We start from the raw sequence: 25,932 nt of genomic DNA, 5'->3' as shown, positions 1-25,932 counted from the left end.
GCGGGGTCGCTAGCGCACGCCACGAACCACTGCAGCGCGTCTCTAGCAGCCGCCGCTACCGCAAGCGTCAGAACACGGCGCACGCGCAGAGCCTCGCCCAGCGCGGCGGTGCGCCAGCGGCACCCAGCACCAGGCCGGGCCTCACCGCCAGCCTTCACCGGGCCGCGCTGCCGAGTCCTCCCGGCCTCGTCACCAGGGCTTGGTTTCCCCGCCTTCTCCGCGCCACTGCTGGTCGCGACTGCGCGCGCAGAGCCCGAGCGGGCTCCGGCGGGAAGGGGAAGCGGCGGGTAAGAAGGGCCTGCGTCCTGGGTGCGTCTATGACGGGGCTGGGAATTTCCATTTGGCTCCCCGCGCCGCCCTGGGGACCCCTGAGGAGGAGAGTGAGAGGAGCCTCTGGAACTGGCTTCCTCCTGCGGCTCGGGTGCGCCGCTTTTGGTCAAGTGTTTTTGCCCTCACTAGAACTGCGTCGGTTCGCGGACAGCTCCTGCCTCTGTTTCCCTGCTCCCTCTGGGGAGGGCGAAGGTGGAGCCCCCGATCTGCGGGCTTCTCCAGACTCAACTAAGACACCTTTCCAGACGAGTAGGTAGCTCGGAGTGTTTCTCCTCCTTTTGTGTCGCAGTGTTTTAGGGTAGCTGGTCAGGTCCAGTCCCCAAGTCAAGCACAAAGAGCCGCATTTCTTTAGAGGCTCTTTCCTCCTGGGATTCGCTCTGACACCGTTTGCTGAAAAAGCTTCCCGGTGCCCTGACACTGAATTCAGGGTCTTCAGACTGGGGGTTTCTTAATAATCTACCTCTCAAGTTTGGGCCTCTTGAGACAGGGCCTTACATCCCTATGTAATCTCCCAGAATTATGTTCTTTCTTTTTAGAAATACAGTTAACATCACGTGCCCCCTTTGGGATGAAGTACTCCACTAGCTGAATTATAGTGGAGCAGTTCTTAAGAACGGGTAACTTTAGGACTTGAACTATCAGCTACTAGAGTGGATATTCAGTGCACTCTTGTTTGTAACAGGAGGCAGCATTTCAACTCAGTGACTGCTGGCCGCTTTCAGTTTGGAGGTAGAAAGAGGTGCCTTGTAATTAAACCACTGGGGTCCAGAATCATCTGACAGGAAGACAGCTGAAACAGAAAAAAAGCCTGACAGCCATGTCATGTTTACTAGTATCTGCTGGTCAAATTTCTATGTACAAATACATTGCTTGCTTTTTTATGAGTGTTAAATGTAATGTTGACGTAGTACATACTCTGGAGACACTGATGTGAGGGTTTAGCAGTTGTCTTGGAATTTCTGAATCATACACCTCAGTAATTTAATGGCCAGATAATAATCATAAGCAGCTTCATTATTTTTCCTTTTTAGTTTGACTATATGCTCTACATGTAACTATTTTTTTTCTAACATCAGTCCACACAATTTGTGAGTCTTATTGCCAGTCCTCCTTGATGTCTAAATTAAGAAGCCCTAATCATCTTAGATTTCTCATGTGCTTCATCTCCATGTCTCTTAATGTTACTGTCTCATGTTTTTTACATTAAAAAACAAGTTTGTCCCTTTGATTCTCATTGTGAAGCTATAAAGCTGTTTTCTAGAACATTGTTATGACTTAGCCCCCGAAAGGTTCAAATAACAATTCTGAAACATGAGTATTATGTTTATTCATCATGAATCTACAAACACCCAGGTCCAGATTTCTCTGCTTGGGTTTCAAAATCCTTTGTACTTGAACAGTCTTGACTTATAACCAAGATTCATTTTGTTGGAGTATTAAGCACAAACAGGAGCTTATGCATATAGTAAGATGGGAAAAACCCAGAATTTAGAGTAAGAAAACTTGGATTCAAATACCCAAAATATCATCATTCTATTACCATGTCCTTGAGAAACTAGGTTCATTTCTTTCTCATTTTAAATAACAGTACTCCTCTCCTAGCCTCTAAATTATTGTGAGACTTTTTAGGCATAATGTAGAAATCTGTCCACGTTAAACAAAAACAACTGAAGCTATCATGTTATTTATTTTTCAATGCATTCATTTGTTTTTGTCACAGAACACTGGAAAACCTAATTAATATGTGATGCTACAGCAATAAAAGACATGTTCTTCCCTAAGAGACTGTCTAAGCGCTTTCAATGTGTACCTTTGTCAAGAGTAGAATGGTAGAATGTCTGACAAGGTATATACATTGTGATATACATTGTGATATACATGTGATATACATTGGTTAAGATTAGGGTCTGCACCAAGCCCAAAAGAGAGTAACAGGGACCGGTTCCTGAAGGAAATTGTACTTGTCTTGGCTTATAACCAAGATACAGGAGGAAAAAGGGGAAGGGTGCCATAAAAGGGACTCTTAGAGAACTGTAAGTGATTCATTTTGTTGGAGTATTAAGCTCAAACAGGAGTATAAGAAATAGGACTGGACAGACAGAAAGGTGTGAGATTTGTAATTAAACTATTGGAGTCCAGAAGTTCTCCAAAGTATGTACTACGTCAACATATTACATTTAACACTCATAAAAAAGCAAGCAATGTATTTGTACATAGAAATTTGACCAGCAGATACTAGTAAACATGACATGGCTATCAGGCTTTTTTCTGTTTCAGCTGTCTTCCTGTCAGATGATTCTGGACCCCAGTGGTTTAATTACAAGTGAGATTTGGAGGACTTTGCATGTTAAAGGAAGTGTACAAATTGAAGAATTTCAAGCAGATATTTAGCCCAACCACATTTCTTTTTGCACATTTATTCTGACTGCAATGTGTGTTTCCTTACGGATGTATAAATTTTTTTTTGCCTTTGTGTCTAGTTTTATTTTCTTCAATCCACCTAGGAGAGCTTATACTCTTCTTTGCATACCTTAATCCTGTTTATCTTTCAATATCTTGTTCAGGTTACACTTCTGCTGAGAAGCTTTTACAGTAATTTTAGGCCCTACCTATTATTTCCTTCTCTGACATTACAGTCAGAATAATTGTGCAAAAAGAAATGTGATTGGGCTAAATATCTACTTGAAATTCTTCATTTGTACACTTCCTTTAACATAAAAAGTCTTCCGAATCTGATATTTTCTGTCTTTCCAGTCCTATTTCTTATACTCCTGTTTGAGCTTAGTACTCCAACAAAATGAGTCTTGCATTATTTCTTTTTTTATATATAACAGTTTATTTTTACATCACTTTGTGCATTTTTCCAACTCATTTGCAATCCTCTTGGGCTTCCCATCACCAGATCATCCATTTGCATTATTTCTCTGAAGGAAATAATACTGTCTCTGTAGGGACAGTACTACACTGTTTAGTTCTTACTTGTTTCATGGGTGTTTTAGGTCCTTAAGTGATTGTAAACTCCTTGTGAATAGGAAATGTTTCAGATATGTATAAATAGAAAACAATTTAAGCGCTAAATGTATTGCTGCTTTGTCTCTTTCTAATTTTTTAGGGAAGGACCAGATTATGGGCAACAGTCCTTTTAATTAATCTATCATCACCATCATGGCTAGTGAGGGCTGTTCCAAGGCCAGCGATAATCCTTTTCCATCAGATAAACATGCCCAGCTCATCTTGGCTCAGATCAATAAAATGAGGAATGGACAGCATTTCTGTGATGTGCAACTGCAAGTTGGGAAGGAAACTTTTAAAGTTCACCGGCTGGTTTTGGCTGCCAGTAGTCCTTATTTTGCAGCTTTGTTCACTGGAGGAATGAAAGAGTCCTCAAAAGATGTCGTACAGATTCTTGGAATTGAAGCTGGAATCTTTCGAGTACTTCTAGATTTCATTTACACAGGTATGTTAAGTGAGCCTGTTGCTTCGAATGAAGACTGATGTAATCACTTGTGCACCACTATGGGAATATAAATCTAATTTTTATGGAAAGTAACTTGGTAGTGTGTTATTATGAGCCTTTGAAAAGTTCCTTATCTTTTGACCTGCTGTCCCTTTTATAGGAATTAATTAGTACTTCAGGCAAATATTTATGTACCAGAATGTTTATTGTATTATTTACATTAGTATATTATTGAGTACAATCTAATTGTCCCACAGTAAGTTATGTGGTTAAATTATGGTACATGTATATGTAATGGAATATTTTTAGATCTTACAAATAATTATATATATATATATAAAATCCTAGGAAAATGTTTATAGTAAATGAAAAATATCTAAGTACAAATATGACCCTGTTTGTACACAAAAAACAGTTATATGTACTTGTGCATAAGTAAAAGGACAGTGTTAATAGTGTTTATCTCTAAATGATGAAAATGGAAAATTCTTATTTTTTCCTTTTTTCTGTTTTTCCCTCAAAATGTTTATTATTAGAATGTTTAGTTTAATTAAAACTTTTATTTTTAAAGTGTTATTGAAGACTTTTAATGACCTTAGAAAAGGCACACAAAAACTAAACTGTATATAAAGTATAAGTCTTACATGATGTGTAACAAATATATGTGGACTAATGGTTTGAAGAAATACACTAACGTGTTGATAACAATGTATGTCTGTGTATGTGAAATGTGTGGTTTTCATTTTTATACTTTCTGCCTTAATGTTTGTTTTCCAGAGTGAATATATATTACTCATATAGTCAGAAAAAAAAAATGTTTGAAAACAAAGTCTATGTTTGGTCTAGTTTTGAGATATACTGTGTATTCCTTAAAGGACTACAGCAGGTCCGGAAATAACATCCAGTTCAACATTTTTCATTATATCATTAATGAGAAAAAAAAACCCTAGCCAACATTGAACAAAACAGAGGACCTGGTTTTGTTATACATTGTTTCATTTTGCTTAAAGTTGCAGTTTATAAGAATTTATCAACATAAGAGGATTTAATGCTCTTGGTTGGAGATAATTTTGTGGCCTGATAAAATTTTATTTACTTGATGTATTTAAACCTGAAAAATGACAAAAGGTGATTTCTCTGTGTTGTTTCAAATTCCATTTTGGAAAATTTTACAAGATGATTAATTTGGGAATTGTAAAAATGACTTATATACTGAAAGTAATGCTTTTCTGCATATTGCCTGATGTATTGAGGGGTTCTTGACTTCACTTTTCTAAATGACTTGTGTGAGCTGATTAAACTGCTTCATAAATGCCCCTGCTTCTCTTATTTGCAAAGTATAAATTAACACAGGCTAATCATGGAATTAGTGTTGAACTACACAAAACCAAAGAAATGCCATAAGGTGTCTATTCTGTCTGTATTATCTGACAGTGGTAATAAGATATTTTGTAAAAGAGAATGTTTATGGTATCATTACCATACTGCTGGTGATTAGCACATTAAAGAAATAAAAACCAGAGAAATAAATGCTACTAAGCATATGTAGGGGGAAAGAACAGTGTAGAATATTGACATTTAAGGCTAAAGTTGGTATTAAAAGTTAACATCATTTGGCTTTTACTGAAAGATATAAAATAGCTTAATAAGTTGGGAGTTTATTTTGCCACAAAAATGAACCCATGATAGGTATTCCGGGGCTGGTATGGTGACTTCCTGATGTCGTTAGTGTCCCATTCATCTGTTATTTTTTTGACAAGCTACCACCATGTATTGCTTGTAGCTTCTAATTTCAGATCACTGAACTCCAGCCAATGAAAGGAGGAGGATGGTAAGGTAAAAAGACTTGCCAAATAAGTATATTCTCTTTTAAGCTTTTCTGATAGCCCTGTCATCAAATGCTGCCTGTGTCCTGTTGGCCAGACACAATCAAAAGTTAACCCCTATCTGCAAGGAAGGCTGACAAGTCTAATTTTCAGCAAGGCATAAGTGCCATCCAACTACAGAACAAGGGTCCTGTAGTTAGTATGAAAAGAAAATAAATATTGGTAATTTATTGGACAGGGTGCTTCATAGTTTTTTATAAAATTAACTTTTTTAAAACACCCCTTTGGTTGTCACAGTAATGCATTTTTGCAGTGGGGAGGGAGCCACTAAAACCTATTATTCTATTATCTGTTTAGCACTTGTCTATATATTCTCTATTAACCATTCACATTTCCAATAGGTATGCTTTTTTTAAAGATTTATTTATTTATGCATGCAAGAACTGGGGTATGCAAGCCAGAGGTATGGGATGGGGTAGGTGTGGGCTGATAGGATTCACCAGAGAGAGCTGGGAGCAGAACAGGCAGATCTATTGAAACACACTGCTGAGGGGAGCAACCGGTGAGGCAGGAGGGATCTGCTTGGCCAGGTGGGTTAGCTCCCTGGCCTGCCCGTGGATGGAGCTTGTGCTTGCAGAGGATGGCTGATAGCTTGATAGCGCTGTCTTTAACCACTGCACCACCAGGGAGGCCCTCTAATAGGTCTTAATGGATAACCTCACCTTAAATTTTTATGAACTTCACCTGAAATCAAGTGACCTGAGTTTGTGATCTAGCTCAGCCATTAATTAGTGATGTGATGCAAAGAATCTCATTTAACTTTTGTCAACTATCTTACTATTTCAACAGATACTTATTGAATACTTTTTTGAGGTAGTAACTGGCAATAAACAAGACAGTAAACAAGACTGTCATGGTCTCTGCCTTAACAGAGCTTTATACATAAGGCAGATTACTTACAAAACAGAAGTGAGCTTATGAGAGACTCATTTTCTCATCATAAAGTGGGGATAGTAGCACTTACAATTCACATTAAATTTGAGATAAATTTGAATAAATATAAAGTGCTTTTTGTAATCTGTAAAGCCTTATTAAGTCATAGGACTTTCTTTAAGTATTTTTTCCTTTTTGTTGAGGTGATACTACAACAGTTTCTCACCTCAGCAACTATATATAACCCCATACCTGTTACAAAGTGGGGTATTCATTTTACTATTCTCAAATAACTCTTGGCTTTTTTTCAGTAACAGTCAGTAAGCCCCCGTATATCACAAGCCATGATTTTATCTTCTCTAAATATGTAGTTAATTCTCATTTCAAGTAAGTCTTACCTCAGTTTTCTCTGTAACTGCTACCACTAGCTCCCATGGTGGGTTAAATTTCTTATACTTTTGAAAAAGTTTGCATTCAACAAATAATATTCTTCCTCTCCCCACAATCTCTTTGGCTATTCTTTGCTTTAAAAAAAAAAAGTTTTTATCATATGTGGCAGACATTGGAAATACAAAAGAGGCAAACCTTGCCTCTTTAGGCCTTCTAAATCAGTTTGGGATCACAAACTTCAGATGAGTAGTTTAGTGGACTGAATGTTTTAAAAAGGGCAAAGGGAAAGTACAGGATTGAAGACTTTGCCCTAATTAGGTGGTTTGTTTTCTTTTTATATAAAATTAACTTCAGCATCCTCATAAAGTCATTATATAAATATATGAAACTGAAGCCCTCTGCAAAGAGAGTGGACAAGTAATAACTTAATGTTACAGAATTTTGGTTATATGTAATATTAAAAATGAACATTTATATGGCATCATATAAATGGGACCCTGGCTTACTCACCCCAGTGCCTAAGTAAATGTTAGATGCATAGAGCTTCATTTTAAAGGTATAGACTTTGATGTCAGTCCCCACCCTGCAATTCACTTAACTGTGTGACTTAGGAACAAGTAACTTAAACCTAATTCTGTTTTTTTAATACAAGAATAATAATAATAACCAGTTTATGGGATAGTAGCATTAAGTGAGAGAATAAGTGCTAGACCTGCTTCATTAAATATGTTCCATAAATGTTAGATACCATCATGTAAGTTTTACTCTCTTTCTGTAAATCTTTTGTTACCTTTTCCTTAGCATCTATCTGCTCTGCAAACACTAAGCTATCAATGAAATCAAGTATAATGCTATAATTATAACATTATAATGCTAAAGTCATTATAATGCTATAAAATGTAAGTCAAGTGTTTTTTTATTTTATTGACTATTTTGTCTTCCTACTTCCTAGGTATAGTGAACATAGGTGTGAATAATGTCCAGGAACTGATTGTTGCTGCAGACATGCTACAGTTGACTGAAGTTGTTAATCTTTGCTGTGAATTTCTGAAAGGACAAATTGATCCACTGAACTGCATTGGGATCTTTCAGTTCTCTGAGCAAATTGCCTGCCATGATCTTTTGGAATTCACAGAAAACTACATTCATGTCCATTTCTTGGAGGTTCATAGTGGGGAAGAGTTCCTGGCACTTACAAAAGATCAGCTAATCAAAATTTTACGAAGTGAAGAGCTTAGTATTGAGGATGAATACCAGGTCTTCTTAGCTGCAATGCAATGGATTCTGAAAGACGTGGGGAAGAGAAGAAAACATGTGGTGGAAGTGCTAGATCCAATTCGATTTCCTTTATTACCTCCTCAAAGGCTTTTAAAGTACATAGAAGGTAATTTTTTTGTTGCATGTCAAAAGAATCAATTACTCAGTGACTTTCTGTTTGAAAAAAGTTTTCATTTTCAATTCAATTACAGACATTTATTGGATGTCTACTATATGCAAGATTCAATAATGTATTTTGTGGGTAGACAGTATTTCAATATTTCTACCCATTTAAATCATATCTTGTATATATTGCTTGTGAAAAATACTTAGGGAGATTTGAGTTATAGATAAAATATTGACAGCTAAAATACTGCTGTTTTGGTTATACTAAATATTTCATGTAAGTTTTCTTATTGTCACTTTGAGAAGTTCAGTAAAACAGCATTTGAAGAAAAGGCATATGCTGAAAGCAAAACCAGACCTCAATAAATGTTGTAAACCCGCTTATTATAAAATGAATTTTATATCTTAGCTTCTAAGTATCCTTTGAATAATCTTTAGGTTCTAAATTTTGAACCATGGTATAAAAATTTTTATATTAGAAAAATGATCTTTGCTTTTATTTATTTATTTTTAAAGATTTATTTATGCATACAAGAACTGGAATACAGGCCAGAGCTGCAGGGATGAGTGGATTCACCAGACAGTGGTTAACAAAGCAGACAGATGTACTGAGATACACTTCTGAGAAGCAGCGAGCAGAGTGGGAGAGACTGGAGAGGTCTACTGTGCCTTGTGGTTAGCTCCCTGGCAGTAGGGGAGGGGAGATTTAACTCATACTGCAGAGGCTGGTGATAGCTTGATTGCCCTGTGCCTTCTTTAACCCCTGTGCCACCAAGGAGGCCTTTGTTTTTCTATTTAAAAGCATAGGGCTAATTAGGAAAAGGAGAATGAAAATTAAAATAATGTTTCTTTCTTCCAGACTGAATTTCTCCTTATCTTTTTCTTTGGGTTTATTTTAATGATTGTATTATCATTTCTTGACAGATTGCTCATGCTTAATATAGGCAACTCTGTTCAAACTTGTTTGCTCTCATAATGTAACAGCTTGTTTTCCTTAATACCCTTTCTACCTTAGTGTAACAAGCTTGTTTCTCCCATCTATTTATACAATTTTAGGATTTTGTACTGTGTTCTCAATTCTTCATATCCTGAAACATGAAGAAAGGTGGTGGAAGAATAGAGATCTGTTGAGGCTGAGGTCCTTGCTTGGGAACCTGAGATAATAATCTTTTATTTTTTTTAAAGGTTTTATTTTTTTAACTGGATTTATAATTTCTTTTACTGAAGTAATATTTTTTTAAAAAGAGTTATTTATTTATGCATACAGAACTGGGGTACAGGTCAAAGGAGCAGAGGCAGTGAGAGAACCCAGCAGAGACAGAGTGGGGAGCATAACAGGCAAACCATGAAGTACCCTGCTGAGGGGAGCAACAAGCAAGGCAGAAGTCTGCTTCACCATGTGGGTCACCTCTTGGCTGGGGATCAAACGTGTGCTGAAGCGGCTGCTGACAGCTTTGTAGAGATGTGCTTTAACCCATTGTGCCATCAGGGATGGCCCTAATCTTACTGTTTTAAATCCCATTATTTGGGGCCTCCCTGGTGACACAGGGGCTAAATCTCAGCACTATCAAGCTATTGCCAGCCCCTGCAGCCTGAGTTGGACCACTGGCCAAGGAGTCAACCCACATGGCTCAGCAGACCTCTTCTATCTCACCAGCTGCTCCCCTCAGCAGTGTATTTCAGTAGATCCTCCTGTTCTGTTTCCTACTCTGTCTCTGGTGAAGCCTCTCACCCCCATACCTCTGGCCTACACCCTAGTTCTTCTATGCACAAATAAATAAATCTTTAAAAAAATAAAATCCCATTATTCATCTTGTATCAGGGTCTTCTTAACCGCATCAAAGATGGATCTCAGCTAGTACTTTGGGTAGCACTTATGACTGGCAAGCTTTAATGAGCCATTCTACATTCACCGATGGTCCTATAAGTAATTTTGTTATTTGATTTCATAGTTCTGCTTCTTACCTATTAAGTATACCTCTCTCCAAATTATTAGTTACTAAGGAGAATCTCAAGATTCTGTTAGTTGCTTCTAGATTTGGGACAAGGTTTGGAGATAGACCCTTGCTAATATGTATAGTGCTTTATGCAAATTAGAAAATGCCCTTTCAGGAGGGTCAGATCTTAATGTGCTAAGTAGAACTCAGGTTCACTAAGATGAACTCAGATTCATCCCCATTTCACCTCCTTAGCCAAGAAACCTTGAGCAGGGACATTCTACCCAGTCATGCGCAATATCTTTTTAGATGGAATTCACCCCACCAAAATATATTGTTTCTTGCATTGACTAAGTATATTCTTTTTGTTACTAGATTGTAAGTATAGAATTTAGGCCTACTTAATTTTTCCTATTGTTAGATAACTGTGATCTGTTTCCCCTTGCCATCTTTATTTAGTAAGCCTCATACATGTGTTTCAAATTGGATATTATGAAGCATTTTTTTAAAGATTTATTTATGCATACAGAACTGGGGTGCAGGACAGAGGTGCAGGGGTGGTGAGAGGATTCACCAGAGACAGAGTAGGGAGCAGAATATGCAGATTGACGAAGTACACTGCTGAGGGGAGCAGCGGGTGAGACAGGAGAGGTCTGCTGCGTCATGTGGGTCACCTCCCTGACCAGGATCGAATGTGTGCAGAAGCTGTTGCAGCCAGCTTCACAGTGCTGCACTTTAACCCATTGTGCCATCAGTGAGGGCCCTGAAGCATATTTTTAAAAATAATCTGATTTGAGGAAAATATTCTTTACTAACAATGACAAATATAATATTTGGCTTTTTGGGAAATAAACACTATTGTTTGATGATGTGTTTTTATTTTTTATTATAGTATGTCTGTTATCTTTATGAAAACATGTCTTTAAAACTATTTAAAAGTTCTTTAAAAAATCTCTTTAAAACATTGCTTTAGGCATATCGGATTTTAATCTTCGTGTTGCATTGCAAACACTTTTGAAAGAGTACTGTGAAGTGTGCAAATCTTCCAAAGAGAACAAGTTTTATAGTTTTCTGCAAACATCTAAAGTTCGACCTCGGAAGAAAGCAAGAAAGTACCTATATGCAGTAGGTGAGAATCCTTAGGAAAGTAATAGAAATTATCTTTATTTTAATGATCAAAACCTTGTATTATTCTGTTGCTGTTACACAGTTGTGCATATGCTGTTATGTCAAACTAGGCATATTTAATTTCACATACAGGCTACAACTGTATACACTGCATTTATAATAATACAGTGGGCATATCTAAGAATAAATAGCTACCTTTTTGACATTTGTTTCTGTGATCTAAATGTTTGGGTTAAATGACCAGTTATCATGAAATAACTGATTAAAGAAACACTGCTTTAAAAGTTAAAAATTTTAATTCTTGTGAAAAATAAGGGCAATAAATAGAAAAAAATTTAACTACTTACAGTGTTCTAGATGGACATTAGGGATGATGGGTAGGAACCAGAGGTCCAGAGATCTCCAGAGATCTCCAGTGTGTTTGTACAGGCTAATCCATAGGAATATCAGATGAATATTTTAAACGTTTTTATTTCTATTTTAAAAAGCATTAAATCTTATCAACAGTTGACGCAGTTCTGTAAATAATTTGTCCAGATTTATATGTGGCAATTTATTTATACTCTGTATAAAAATATTTGTGTAATTTTGTATATGCTATGAATGTGATTTTTGAATGCATGCTTTTAAGTTTTGTATTGATAGAATATGTAGCTAAACAAGGATTTCAAATCACTATTTTCAGTTGAAAAAGACACTAATAAAAGTCGTAATGAAATTTCTTAATTAGGCAGATAACTAGCTTCTGGATTTATTTCTCTAACATTTTATTAGAACCATGATCAGATGATAGGTATATATCTGATTATATCTGAGCCATAATTTTTTTGAACTTGGCACATTTAAGAATAATACTTGTATAAATAGCAGACTCTAAATCACTTAATTGTAGCTACTTAAGTAGTATTGCTAAATGTCTAGCCATAGGAGGGTAGACTTTTTTCATTATTACCAGTTAGATATGTAACTCAAAGGGATTTACTCTGTACTTGCTTTCCTTTGTGTAGGAGGATATACTCGGTTACAGGGGGGTCGTTGGAGTGATAGTAGAGCCCTCAGCTGTGTAGAGCGTTTTGACACCTTTAGCCAGTACTGGACCACTGTGTCTTCACTTCATCAGGCTCGATGTGGGCTTGGAGTAGCAGTTCTGGGAGGGATGGTCTACGCTATCGGAGGTAATAGTGATAATATTTTATTTCCTTAATTAGTCACTAGCTATAATTTGGCTATATTCTTAAATGTGTTTATGTGTGTGTATGTGTCTATATATAGATACTTTTAGCCATACATAGATTTAGTTGTGCTCAATAAATATTTATTGAATAAATGAATGAAAGGAAAGGAAATATTAAATATTTCAGACCAGAGAGATACTGCATAAGACAGAACACTTAGGTTTGGCTTTAGCAAAAAGTTATTTAAAAACAAATGCTAAAATTTATGTGGCACCAAAATGTAGGTCAGCATTTATACTAAAAAATTTTAAAATTCTGAAAGCTGCATTACCTTTTTAATAACCAAGTAATCAGGATATTGGGGTATATAAAAGCCAAGTGAATTAGACACTAGGATGTATTTCTTGATTGAAGTCACTGTTTCTTGAATTTGTCGTGAATTGTAAAGTTATAAATGAATACATGTATTTGTTTTTAAAGATTTATTTATGCATATAAGAACTCTGGGGCACAGACCAGAGGTGTGGGGGGAGAGGATTCACCAGAGGCAAAATGGAGAGCAGAACAAGCCAATCAGTCACTACTGAGGGGAGCAGCATGTGAGAGAGGAGCGGTCTGCTTCACCATGTGGGTTACTTCACTGTCCTGAGATCCAACTTGTGTTGCTGTGCCTGAAGAAAGCCTCAAAACTCATTTGTGCTATAGTGGCTGGAAATAGCTTCATAGTGCTGTGCTTTAACCCCATGCGCCACCAGGGAGGCCCCTAGATGAATACATTTAAAGTGAATTTAGATGTTGGAAGGAAATAATTGCCAGAGAGAGATCTAAAGAGAAATAAATGCTTACTGGCATCCCCACTAGTATACCGAGACTACTCACTGCAGTTCCTATCAGTGTCAAAATCAGTGGCCAGTTACTCATCCTCATTCACAATCATTTAACACATGGCTTTCTGCTTCTTAAAGTGCCCCTCCCCCCTTACATCATGTAGATCTTACTCTTTGGTTATGATAAGATCATCATGCCATTGAAATAATAATTGTTACTCATACTTCCCAAGAAGAGGGGGCACACCATGCCATGCCATGTTGTGGGTGGGTGGAGAGTGTCACTTGTGGAGGCACAAGGGTTAGGGGATAGAGGAAACAGGAGGAAAATAAATAGGAGGAAAATCTGGGCAAGAACTTTCTTGTGATTTCTGTAGGAAGGAATGGGCTAAGCAGAGTAAGCAGATATAAGATTAGTTTACATATATATATTTGATATAGTTGAATAGTTTTTGGTAACCTCTGGATACAGGGATGGTCCCTAACAGGTACCTGTCCCTGGGGTGAAAGAGTAGGGGAAGAATAGTGAAGGAGGTGGTAGAGTTATGGGGTCTGGATTGATTGATTAGTTTGCATATGAAAGTTATACTTCCAATCTTTTACTACCTATGAGAAACGACGAGCACTTGGAAGAGCATTCTCAGTGTCAGTAAGGCCCTGGTTGTTAAAATATCAGAAATGCAGAAAATAAAAAGCATGATTTATATACCACCTCTCCTTCTGTCACCTCCTTTTATCCCCTCTGGCTTCTGGGTTTATGAACTCCCCAGTTTATTCCTCCCTCATTAGAAATTGTTCTTTGTTTTTTGTTGAATCTTCTTTCTCTTTCAAACCTATAAATAGCAGAATTTCCCCAGACTCAGTTCTAAAATGACAGTCTACACTTACTCTTGGTGATTTCTTCTAGTTTCATACCTTAGAATCAGTTAGTTAGAATGGCTGAATCAAGGGCCCTCCCTAGTGGTGCAAAGGGTTAAAGCACAGCACTATGAAGCTGTCCACAGCCACTGCAGCACCAGTTGGATTCCTGGCCAGAGAGGTGACCCACATGGTGTGACAGACCTGACCCACCCACTGCTCCCGTCAGCAGTGTGTTTCAGTCAGTCTGCCTGTTCTGCTCTCCACTCTGTCTCTGGTGAATCCTCTCACCCCCTGCATCTCTGGCTTGTACCCAGTCCTTGTATGCATAACTAAATAAATCTTTTTTGAATGACTGGGCCCTCCCTAGTGGCACAGCAGGTTAAAGCACAGCACTAAGAAGCTAAAGCCACTTCAGCATGAGTTCGATCCCCACCCAGAGATGATCCATATGGCACAGCAGACCTCTCCTGACCCGCCAGCTGCTCCCCTCAGCAGTGTACTTTGTTGATCTGCCCATTCTGCTCCCTACTCTTTCTCTGGTGAATCCTCTCACCGCCCCTGCACCTCTGGCCTGTATCCCAGTTCTGTATGCATAAATAAATAAATCTTAAAAAAAAAAAAAAGAATGACTGCAGCAAGTGATCTGATTACTTAAGTTATCCACATAACTCACAATAATAGTATCTGATAGGAAACCTTACATCAAGAAACATCATAAATAGGGCCTCCCTGTGCAGGGGTTAGAGACATAGCACTATCAAGCTATCACCAGCCACTGCAACTCCCAGTCCAGGGAGGTGATCCACATGGAACAGCAGACCTCTCCTGTCTAGTCCTCTGCTCCCCTCAGCATTGTTTTCCAGTCAGTCTGCCTATTCTGCTCCACACTTTATCTCTCGTGAATCCTCTCAATCCCCCCACCTCTGGCCTAGACCCCAGTTTTTCTATGCATAAATAAATAAAAATAAAATCTTTAAAAATAAATAAAATAAAATTCAATTTTCAGTGAACTATTTTTAAGTTTCATTTTGTCTGTTGTAGATAAGGATTACATTAAATCTCAAATTGTACCAGGGCCAGCTATTCAAACTAATACATGATATAAAGGAGTGTTAAAATGCAAATTGACTCCTCAAATATTTCATGGATTATTTTGGGTAGAGTTAAAAATAATGGGAAAACTGTGCCTTTGTTTCATTAAATGGACTTTGATAAATGACAGTGTTAAAGGTTCAAAATAATGTTTGCTGGACAAATGAATTTTAATGAGAAGTATAAAATCTGACAAAATGGTTGCATTTCTGACAAGGTATGCTGCTGAATGTTGTATTATGATTCTAGCCTATTAGTATTAATTACTAAACCTCATATATCTCTTTCATTAATTCAGGCGAAAAGGATTCAATGATTTTTGACTGTACTGAATGCTACGATCCAGTTACTAAACAGTGGACAACTGTAGCTTCCATGAATCACCCCCGCTGTGGCTTGGGAGTATGCGTGTGTTATGGAGCTATCTATGCATTGGGTAATTATACTCTTCAATTCCAGGATAGCTAGTATTATTTACATCCTCAGATTCTGATTATTTTAGAATTGTTTCTTCCCTCCTCTAAGAAATTTGTATCTTTTAGCTTTATAAATTCTTATTCCCAAAATTATATTAATGGGGAATACTTTCAGACATGGAATTTTTAGTTCTTAAGAAGATGGAACTATAAATGAGATAACCACTGAATCACTTCAGTTGACTAGTTAAGGCATTTTGAATATGCAAATGTTTCAAAGTAGTTTTGCAACTTGCCATATTTCCTATGCAATGAATAAGTTTTTATTTGCTAGTAAAAATTAGACAGAGTAAAAGACTTGAGTTCTACACACAAATTACAACTTTTTGTGTGATCCTTGCCAGATAACCCTTCTGGTCCATGTGCTAATCCTTTAGAATATGAGGTCATAGGAGATGTTTTCTAAGGAACTTTTTTTTAAAAAGAGGTTTATTTATTTGTACATACAGAACTGGGGTACAGGCCAGAGGCTCAGGGGCGGCAAGAGACTTCACCAGAGACAGAGTGGGGAGCAGAACAGGCAGATCAACGAAGTACATTGCTGAGGGGAGCAGCAGGCGGGTCAGGAGAGGTCTGCCGCGCCATGTGGTCACCTCCTGGACAGGCGGGAATCGAACTCATGCGAAAGTGGCTGTAGCGTCTTAGTGCTGTGCTTTAACCCGCTGCGCCACGAGAGAGGGCCTCTAAAGAACTTTTTATAAATTAAATTTCCTTATTCCAGAAGTAACATTTTTCTTTATGCTACAGGTGGGTGGGTTGGAGCTGAGATTGGGAACACCATTGAACGATTTGATCCTGATGAAAATAAATGGGAAGTAGTTGGCAACATGGCGATGTCACGCTACTACTTTGGATGCTGTGAAATGCAAGGTAATTGCTTTATAATAATTTTCCTGAAAAAATATTTTTAAAAAACCTGAGCTTGCAGCTCTGTTTTCACAGAAACATATTTTATGTCTGTTAGTATTGAATAATTGACACTAACAGAATGACACTAACAGCTTTCAATTTCTTCTTTTAGCCTCTTGTCTCTTTATTTCTGTAGTGCCCAAATAATCCCTTTTTCCAAAATAAACAAAAATTATATTTGTAATACACAAAAATATACCTGACTAATAAAATGTCATCTATTGTCAGTTTCTCTCCCATAAAGTCTTAGTATTTCTAAGTAGGGAAAAAAAATTTAAAACAATCTTGGTCTTATAGGCTTCTTCAGTGTTTTGTTTTGTTTTTCTTAACAGAGTGTATTGTAAGCACTGTCAAATAGAACTTGATTCTCTATCCTCTTTTGGGGGGCATATTTATATGTACTTGAAGAAGAGGAAGCAAATTGCTTATTGTTATTATGTGACAACTCAACCTGCTCTGTTAACACCTTAAGTTGTTTCTGCTTTAGGAATATTTTCTCAAATTTCCATTACCATTTAAATGTTCAAATTACATGATACTCTATTCTATATTATTATATTCTATTATTTAACATTACAGTGTTCCCTAGTTGTTTTAGATTTATTATTTTTATTTTCCCATCTAAAATCATAGAGCTAGAGAGTCATCTTGGAGTTTAGTTTTTACTTTTCTTTTTTAAAGATTTATTTATTTATGCATAGAAGAACTGGGGTGTAAGCCAGAAGTTTGAGGATGAGAGAGGAGGTGAGAGGATTCACCAGAGACACAGTGAAGAACAAAACAGGCAGATCTACTAAAACACATTGCTAAGGGGTGCAGTGGGCAAGACAGGAGAGGTCTGCTGTGCCATATATGGGTTAGTTCCCTGGCGGAGATCAAACATAGGCTGCAGTCGTGATTACATGGTAGTGCTGAGACTTGACCTGTATGCCAGGAGGGAGGCCCATAAGTTTAGTGTTTTCAACCCCTGTATTTATAGTTTAAGAAATGGTGAATTGTCTTTTGCTCTTAGCACATTATTGGCAAAGTTGGAGCTAGAACTTAAGTTTATTAACATATAAATCACATTTCTTAAAATGCCACTGTTTATAACTTATACCTGGTGGTATAGGCTATAAGTCTCAAAACTTCTATTCTCCTTCCCACTGTCTCTGGTGAATCCTCTCAACTCCTGTACCTTTGGCCTGCACCCTAGTTCTTCACAGAAATAAATGGATCTTTTAAAAACAAATCTTAACAACTCCTCACTTTAGACATGGCACTAGGATTAAAAAGTAATTGTAAATTATCATAATCATTAGGTTCAAGTAAAGTCTTAAAATGAACACTATATATTATACTGTTTTACATTATTGGTTGACCCTGTTCTATAGCCATGTAATTCTTCATTAAATTCAGCTGCTTTATGTCCATCTGAGCAATAGATAGGATGCCACCATTCCTTGGTGATGGATATTGTCATTCCACTATGACATTTTTTGAGGGAGAAAAAATCCCTCTCCTTTTCCTTCCTTTATTTATACATGACGGTATTGGATCTGGAACTTGAGACCATCATGCAGACAAAAAGATGGGCTATCCATCTCTGACTAGTTGTTATAAATAACATCACTAAATTATTTGAAATTTCAATGCCACTTTAAATTCATACCCCTAATTCTTTGTAACAGGCTTAAATGTGAACTGTAATAAACTAGACAGAAGTAAAATTTCTCTTTTAAAGAATAGTGTAACCATTAAGAATAGCATCATTTAACAACTTATATCACAGCTATTACTTTTTGTAAGTATTTGCATTGTAGTTTCTATAGCATCTGAGCAAAAATCTTCCATTTCTAGGTTTAATTTATGTAGTTGGGGGCATCAGCAATGAAGGAATAGAACTTCGCTCTTTTGAAGTTTATGACCCACTTTCCAAGCGTTGGTCTCCACTTCCTCCAATGGGAACTAGGAGAGCGTATCTTGGGGTGGCAGCACTCAATGACTGCATCTATTCTATTGGAGGGTGGAATGAAACACAAGATGCTCTTCATACTGTAGAAAAATATTCCTTTGAAGAGGTAGGTTGGATGGTTTCGAATGTTTGATACCCTATTCTTTCAGTCTCACAAGTCTGTAAGACTTGTGGTAATGTACTTGCCATTCATGATAGCAATCATTTGTAGATTTCTTTTAAACAATAGGATCAACTTATAGTGTCAATGGTTTTCTTTTTCCCTACTGATTGTCTAGTTTCTATTTCATTGATTGCTTTTTTTTAATTCTTTTCATTTGTTTTGGATTTACTTTGCTGCTTTTATAGATTCTTTTTTTAACATTTATTTATTTATGCATACAAAACTGGGGTACAGGCCAGAGGTGCAGGGAGTGAGAGAGTTCACCAGAGACAGAGTTGGGGGAAGAACAGGCAGATTGACTGCTGAGGGGAGCAGCAGTGGGAGAGACAGGAAAGGTCAGCAGAGCCATGTGGGCCACCTCCTGGCAGGGATTGAACTCTAGCTGAAGTGGCTGTGGCTAGCTTCACAGTGCTTCATAGTGCTCCACTCCAAACCATTGTGCCACCAGGAAGGGCACTTATACATTCTTAAAGTGGGAGCTTAGATGATTGAGTTAAAACTTCCTTTTTTTAGGATACTTTGACCAAAAAAACCGTATAAATCCAAAAAAAAAAAACTTCCTTTTTCTGTATTGTAAACCTTTAAAACTGTAAATCATTTTCAAACCCTGCTTTAACTGTTATTTTACTTCATCCCTCGGATCACATTTTGATATGTTGAGCTTTAATTAGCATTTATAAGTATCTTCTAATATCCCCTTTGATTAATGTGCTGTTAGAAATATGTTATTTAAATTCCAGGTATTTAGGGATTTTCTCTAAATATCTTTGTATAATTGATTTTTAATTTAATTCCAATTAAACTAACATACTTGTTGATTTCTGTCTTGGTAAATGTTTCATGTGCTCCTGAAAAGCATTTACATTCTGCTCTTGTTGAGTGTAGTGCTTGATAAATGTCAGGTCAAATTGTGTAGTTGAACTTGGGTTGTTCAAATCTTTAGACTTTTCAACTTAGCCGATTATGTTATCAGTTGCTAAAAAAGGCTATTGAAGTCTTCTATAATTATGGGTTTGTCTGTTTCTCTTTCATTTTTGTTAGATTTTGCTTAAAATATTTTGAATCTGTTACTAAATATATACACACATTGAGATTATCATGTCTTTTTTTTTTTTTTAAAGATTTATTTATTTATGCATACAGAACTGGGGTACAGGCCAGAAGCTCAGGGGCGGTGAGAGGCTTCACCAGAGACAGAGTGGGGAACAGAACAGGCAGATGGACGAAGTACACTGCTGAGGGGAGCAACGGGCGGGTCAGAAGAGGTCTGCCGCGCCATGTGGTCACCTCTGGGGCAGGCGGGAATTGAACTCATGTGGAAGTGGCTTTAGATTCTCAGTGCTGTGCTTTAACCCGCTGCGCCACCAGGGAGGGCCTATCATGTCTTTTTGATGAACCTATCATTTTAAAAAAAGGATTTAATTATTTATGCTTACAAGAACTGGGGTACAGGCCAGTGGTGTGGAGGAAAATGAGAGGATTGACCAGAGATGGAATGGGGAACAGAACAGGCAGATTGATGAAGTACACTGCTGAAGGGAGTAGTGGGTGGGTCAGGAAAAGTCTGCTGTGAATTACCTCCCGGGCAGGAATCAAACTCATGCTGAATTCTCTTTAGCTTCTTAACTGCTGTGTGTGAACCCACTGCACCACCAGGGAGGGCCCCCAAGATAGATTTTTAAAGAGATAATCTTTTTGGCTCTTCCTGATGGCGTTATGGGTTAAAGCACAGCACTATGAAGTTGGCCCATCCGCAGCCACTTCACAAGTTCGATACCCAGCCAGGGAGGTAACCCACATCGCGTGGCAGTTTCTCCTGACTCACCCTCAGCAGTTTACTTGGTCAGCCTGCCTGTTCTTCCCCCCACTCTGTCTCTGGTGAATCCTCTCACTGCCCTTGCACCTCTGGCCTGTACCCTAGTTCTGTATGCCTAAATAAACTTAAATCTTTAAAAAATAAATGAAGAGAAAATATTTTGTAATTATAACTACCACCTCTGTTTCTATTCATTCTTCTTTTTATAAAGCTGAGTTCCTATCTCTTAGGTTTTCTCTTAGCTTGAAGAACTTCCTTTAACCTTCCTTTTATCACTAGTCTACTGATACTGATTCTCCAGCTTTCATTTTTCTGAACTCTTTTCTCCCCTACCTTCCTTTTTGAAAGATATTTTGCTGATATAGAATTTTAGGTTGTTATATTTCCTCCAGTACCATAAAAGAGTTTAATTATTTTGTATTAGTTTAATTAGTTGTATTGTTTCTGATGGGAAGTTCTTATTCCCAAAGTATTAATGTGTCTTTTTTTTTTCTTTAGCGGTTTTTAAGATTTCTTCTTTATCATGAGGTTCCAGCTTAGAATTGATTTATCATGGGTTTAACCTGCTTAGAATTAATTGCACTTCTTGAATTGGTAGAATTGATAATAGCTTCCATCAAATTGGAATGTTTTCATATTTCTTCAAGTATGCTCCTATTCTTTTTCTTGGACTCCAATAATAGGCATGTAAAACCCCTTGATGTCACTGTCCCAGTCATAAGGCTTTTTTAGTTCTCCCCCCCATTTTTTTCTTTTTGTGTTTTAGGGTTCCCCCCCCAAATTTATTGTGTAATATCTGCAGTGTGATGCTTTGAGATATATATATATATATATATATATATATACACCTTAAAAATTATTATCATGATCAAAGTAATTAACTTTTTTATTATTTCACATAGTTCTCTTTTTGTGTATGTGATGAGAGCATTTAAGATCTACTATGTTAACAAATTACCACCTGTGGTACAGTGATATTTCAAGCTCATCTTGTACTTTCTCTGTGCTAAACTGCTTTCTCTAGTTTTCTAGTACTGAAGGGCAGCATTTAGAAATTGATACATAATTACCCAGATTACTGTTTCTTCTGGAATATTATAGCTTCTAGGCACTCTCAGTAAATAGAAGAAATATATGTATGTACATATATTTATGTATATATATGTGCACATTCATTTATAAGTATTTGTATATCAGTGTAGATATGTTATAAAAATGAGTCCATTAAAAATGTTCTACTAAAAAAAAAATGTTCTACTTATCCAACAAGAATGTGAGTTCAAAGTTTAAATATGGGGCCTTCCTGGTGGCATAGGGGTTAAAGACAGTGCTATCAAGCTATCGCCAGCCACTGCAGCATGAGTTCAGTCCCAGGGTAGCCAGGGAGCTACCCACATAGTGCAACGGACCTCTTCTGTTTTGCCCGTTGCTCCCCTCAGCAGTGTACTTTATAAAGTACATCTGCCTGTTGTGCTCCCCACTCTGTCTCTGGTGAATCATCTCACCCTGCCCCTCCACCTCTGGCTTACAACAGGTATAAATAAATAAATAAATAAATCTTTAAAATAAATACAAATAAAAATAAAATTTAAAAATGTATCTGGTTTCTTAGTAGTTTTCTCTATTATCATTTTAAGACAATACTAACTTTTTTTTTTCTTTAATCAGGAAAAATGGGTTGAAGTTGCCTCAATGAAAGTGCCTAGAGCAGGCATGTGTGTTGTGGCAGTCAATGGGCTTCTATATGTTTCTGGAGGTCGGTCTTCCAGCCATGATTTCTTGGCTCCAGGTACCTTGGATTCAGTTGAAGTTTATAACCCTCATTCAGATACATGGACAGAAATCAGTAACATGATAACCAGCCGTTGTGAAGGAGGCGTTGCTGTACTATGAATGTAAAATATAAAAACAAGAAACATTTTGCAAATACAGGATCTGACCTTTTGCAAATCAAAAATGTATTTGTTACTAGGACTCTGTATTGAGTTTTCCATGTATTTGGGAGATAAATGACTAAAAAGTTATTTTTTTCTGAGAATTTGAGTGAGAAGGCTATGAAATATATCCTAAATTAATAAAAAGTTCATACAAATTTGCAAGTTTGCCAATAGAAATGCTGTTTATTCTCTGCAGTTGTCTGTTTATGGGTAACAGCCTTTTTGTAAAAATAATTTGCTGGAAATGTCTTGACTTTTAGCAGTTTTTGACTTGTAGCCCTTTTAGCAGTTTTCCCAGTGCAATTCAAGCTGTAACATTACCTTTATATGAATGAGACAGTTCAAAGATGCCTGTATATTCATGGTTCAATCCAGAGCATGATTTTTCTACAGTCATAGCTTAAATTACATTACAAAAGTCAATGAAAAAGCTTCCTGCTTTTATTTGATACCAGGAATTTTCATGAGCCTCAACTTTTTATTGCAACACATGCCGAGAGTGGCATGTAGGAGATATCTAGCTACTTATATAGATATGTTTTTTATTTTTAATAACAGCACAAAGATTTTGTTTACTCATATTTTTTTACTTGATGCTGAGAATGCAATGATGAATTGATAGCAGGTTCCTAGTGACAGCCCTTCATTGCAATAGGATGATGTAAAGCTGGGTAGAGCCCAGCCGTTGGTATACACCTAGTAAATTCCATTTTTTTTTTAAAAGATTTTATTTATGCATACAGAACTGGGGTATAGGCCAGAGGTGCAGGGGTGGCGAGAGGATTCACTAGACAAGAGTGGGGAGCAGAACAGGTAGATCAACAAAGTATATTGCTGAGGGGAGCAGCCAGTGTGACAGGAGAGGTCTGCTGTGCCATGTAGATCACTTCTGGGCCCGGAGATTGAACTAGAACTGAGATGGCTGTGGCTAGCTTGCTGCATCCTAACCTCTTGTGCCACCAGAGAGGGCCCTCTTTCAGGTATTCTTAAAGTCAGTAGGGTCATAGATTCCTGGCTGGAATCTGTAAAATGTCAAGAAATGAAGTATTATGGTAATTTGTAGACTGTTTAAGCTCTGACCCATGTGCCTTTAATACTTTTAGTGATAGAAAATCTGCATTCTGGTCCAAGAGAAACTTACAAAATGTTCCTATCATTTCTCATTTTCTGATGCCAACCTACAACTTCACTGTAAAGGCATTTTGTACTGCTGTTGTAGAAATATGTCAAGACAATCAGTATTTGGACTTAATAGATCCAGATAGGGCTCTCCTGGTGGCCGAGTGGGTTAAAGCACAGCACTATGAAACTATCCAATGCAGCACCAGTTTGATTTCCACCCTGGGAGGTGAACCACATGACACAGCTCTTGTCTGCTGCTCCTGTCAGCAGTGTTGTTTCAGTAGATCTGCCTGTTCTGCTCCCTACCCTGTCTCTGGTGAATTCTTTTACCCCCTGTACCTCTGGCCTGTATCCCAGTTCTTGTGTGCATAAAATCTTTTTTTAAAAAGATCCAGATAATCCCAGAAATAGGTAATTATAAATGATTACTACTGAGATAATGACATTGTACTAGTATTTTGACTTTTTGCTTCCCTTATAATACTTAAGTAGCAGCTTTCCTAGATTACCAAACTGTAGTAGAATTGTCCCATTTTTCTTAAATGTTTTAACAATAGGGACTTAAACATTTATTTATTTTTTTTTTTTTAAAGATTTATTTATTTGTGCATACAGAACTGGGGTACAGGCCAGAGGCTCAGGAGCGGTGAGAGGCTTCACCAGAGACAGAATGGGGAACAGAACAGGCAGATCAACAAAGTACACTGCTGAGGGGAGCAGCGGGCGGGTCAGGAGAGGTCTGACACACCATGTGGTCACCTCCGGGGCAGGCGGGAATCGAACTCATGCTGAAGCAGCTTTAGATTCTCAGTGCTGTGTTTTAACCCACTGCGCCACCAGGGAGGGCCTTAAACATTTATTTTTAACTGTTTTCTAAGCAACATATTAATAGGATCTTCCTCCAAAATACTTGACATTTCAGTATGTTTCTAAGTATCCTGTTCAATGTACTTTAAAATCCATTTTCTTAAATCATACACTTTAATTCACTTGCAGAATGAGTATGTCCATATTTGTGTAGTGAAATAGGGCAGTTAGCCTAAAAGTGTTAATTCATCCTATTCTAAAAGATAGTGAATTTGTTATCAGAGAAAAATCCTGAGTTTGCATAGTACTCATGCAACTTAGAAATAAGTTTCCTCCACCAAAACGTAAGTAAAATCTGAGAATATCTGAAGAGTATGAGCTTTCTTTCCTTACAAATCAGGGTAAATTGTTCTCTATGTAACAAACAAGGATCCTGTGGTAGTTTCAGTCATGGTTCTAATTGGCAAGCTTCTCAATGATAAGAACTAGTTTAGCTCTATCATACTGTATCGGTTTGCTGGAATTACTGTACTGCAGAAATTTAAACAACACAATTTGTCTTACAGTTTTGGAGTCTGTAAGTCCAAAATGAAGGTGTTATTAGAGTTGGTTCTAAGAATTACGATAAAGGGATCTATTTCAGGTTTTTCTTCTTGACATGTAGATTGCCATCTTCATATTCACTTGGCATTCTCTCTGTATGCTTATTTCTCTTAATGTTTCATTATTAGATCACAGGAAATAATTATATTACAGCCCACCAATATGACCTCATAACTCAAATAAGTGGCCTCTGATTTATCTATTCACACCAAGAATCATGAGTGGAAATCATATGTACATACTTAATGAAATTTAACAAATACTTCAATATTTAACACAAAGTTAACATATGAGGTGATATTATTTCTTTATATTCTTACATCATTTGTTTTCCCTTTTTTTTTTTTTTTAAAGATTTATTTATTCATACAGAACTGGGGTACAGGCCAGAGATGTGGAGGGTGAGAGCACCAACCAGAAACAGAGTGGGGAGCAGAACAGGCAGATGATCAAAGTACACTGCTGAGGGGAGCAGTAGGCGGGCCAGGAGAGGTCTGCCGCACCATGTGGTCACCTCCGGGGCAGGCGGGAATCGAACTCATGCGGAAGCGGCTTCAGTCTCCCAGTGTTGTGCTTTAACCCGCTGCACCACCAGGGAGGGCCTGTTTTCCCTTTTTTATGAGATAAGGATTTTGAGAGATTAGGTTTTCAAAGTTAGAACCTAGGAATTGCTTTTACTGTTTCAAAAAGGCATGTAGAACTGGATAGCCCTGCAATTAGAACAAGATAGTTCTAGATAACTTTTCCTTTATAATTTATTTGTATGATTAGCTTTATTACTCTGAATATTTTTTGAGCACCTGGTA

General features: G+C 37.3%; 1 protein-coding gene across 2 annotated transcripts; it reads left to right on the top strand.

The window, feature by feature from the left end:
- IPP (intracisternal A particle-promoted polypeptide) lies at nt 1-23,071 on the top strand. 2 transcript variants are annotated; one of them, XM_004678948.2, is made up of 9 exons: nt 1-287; nt 3,443-3,787; nt 7,889-8,320; nt 11,230-11,385; nt 12,392-12,559; nt 15,638-15,775; nt 16,563-16,685; nt 18,564-18,784; nt 22,326-23,071. In XM_004678948.2, exons 2-9 carry the CDS (start codon nt 3,496-3,498, stop codon nt 22,548-22,550), a joined length of 1,755 nt encoding a protein of 584 aa, XP_004679005.1. In that variant the 5' UTR covers nt 1-287; nt 3,443-3,495; the 3' UTR covers nt 22,551-23,071. The 2 variants fall into 2 exon arrangements, with proteins under 2 accessions (XP_004679005.1, XP_012578070.1); XM_012722616.1 differs by having other exon boundaries at nt 1-579.
- Nucleotides 23,072-25,932: the final 2,861 nt, after the last annotated feature.

This window comes from Condylura cristata, unplaced genomic scaffold (assembly GCF_000260355.1).
Source record: "Condylura cristata isolate star-nosed mole 26May11 unplaced genomic scaffold, ConCri1.0 scaffold00008, whole genome shotgun sequence".
NCBI classification, from domain to species: domain Eukaryota; kingdom Metazoa; phylum Chordata; class Mammalia; order Eulipotyphla; family Talpidae; genus Condylura; species Condylura cristata.
Note: the sequence above shows the minus strand (reverse complement) of the source record. Positions and strands in the feature narration are given on the sequence as shown.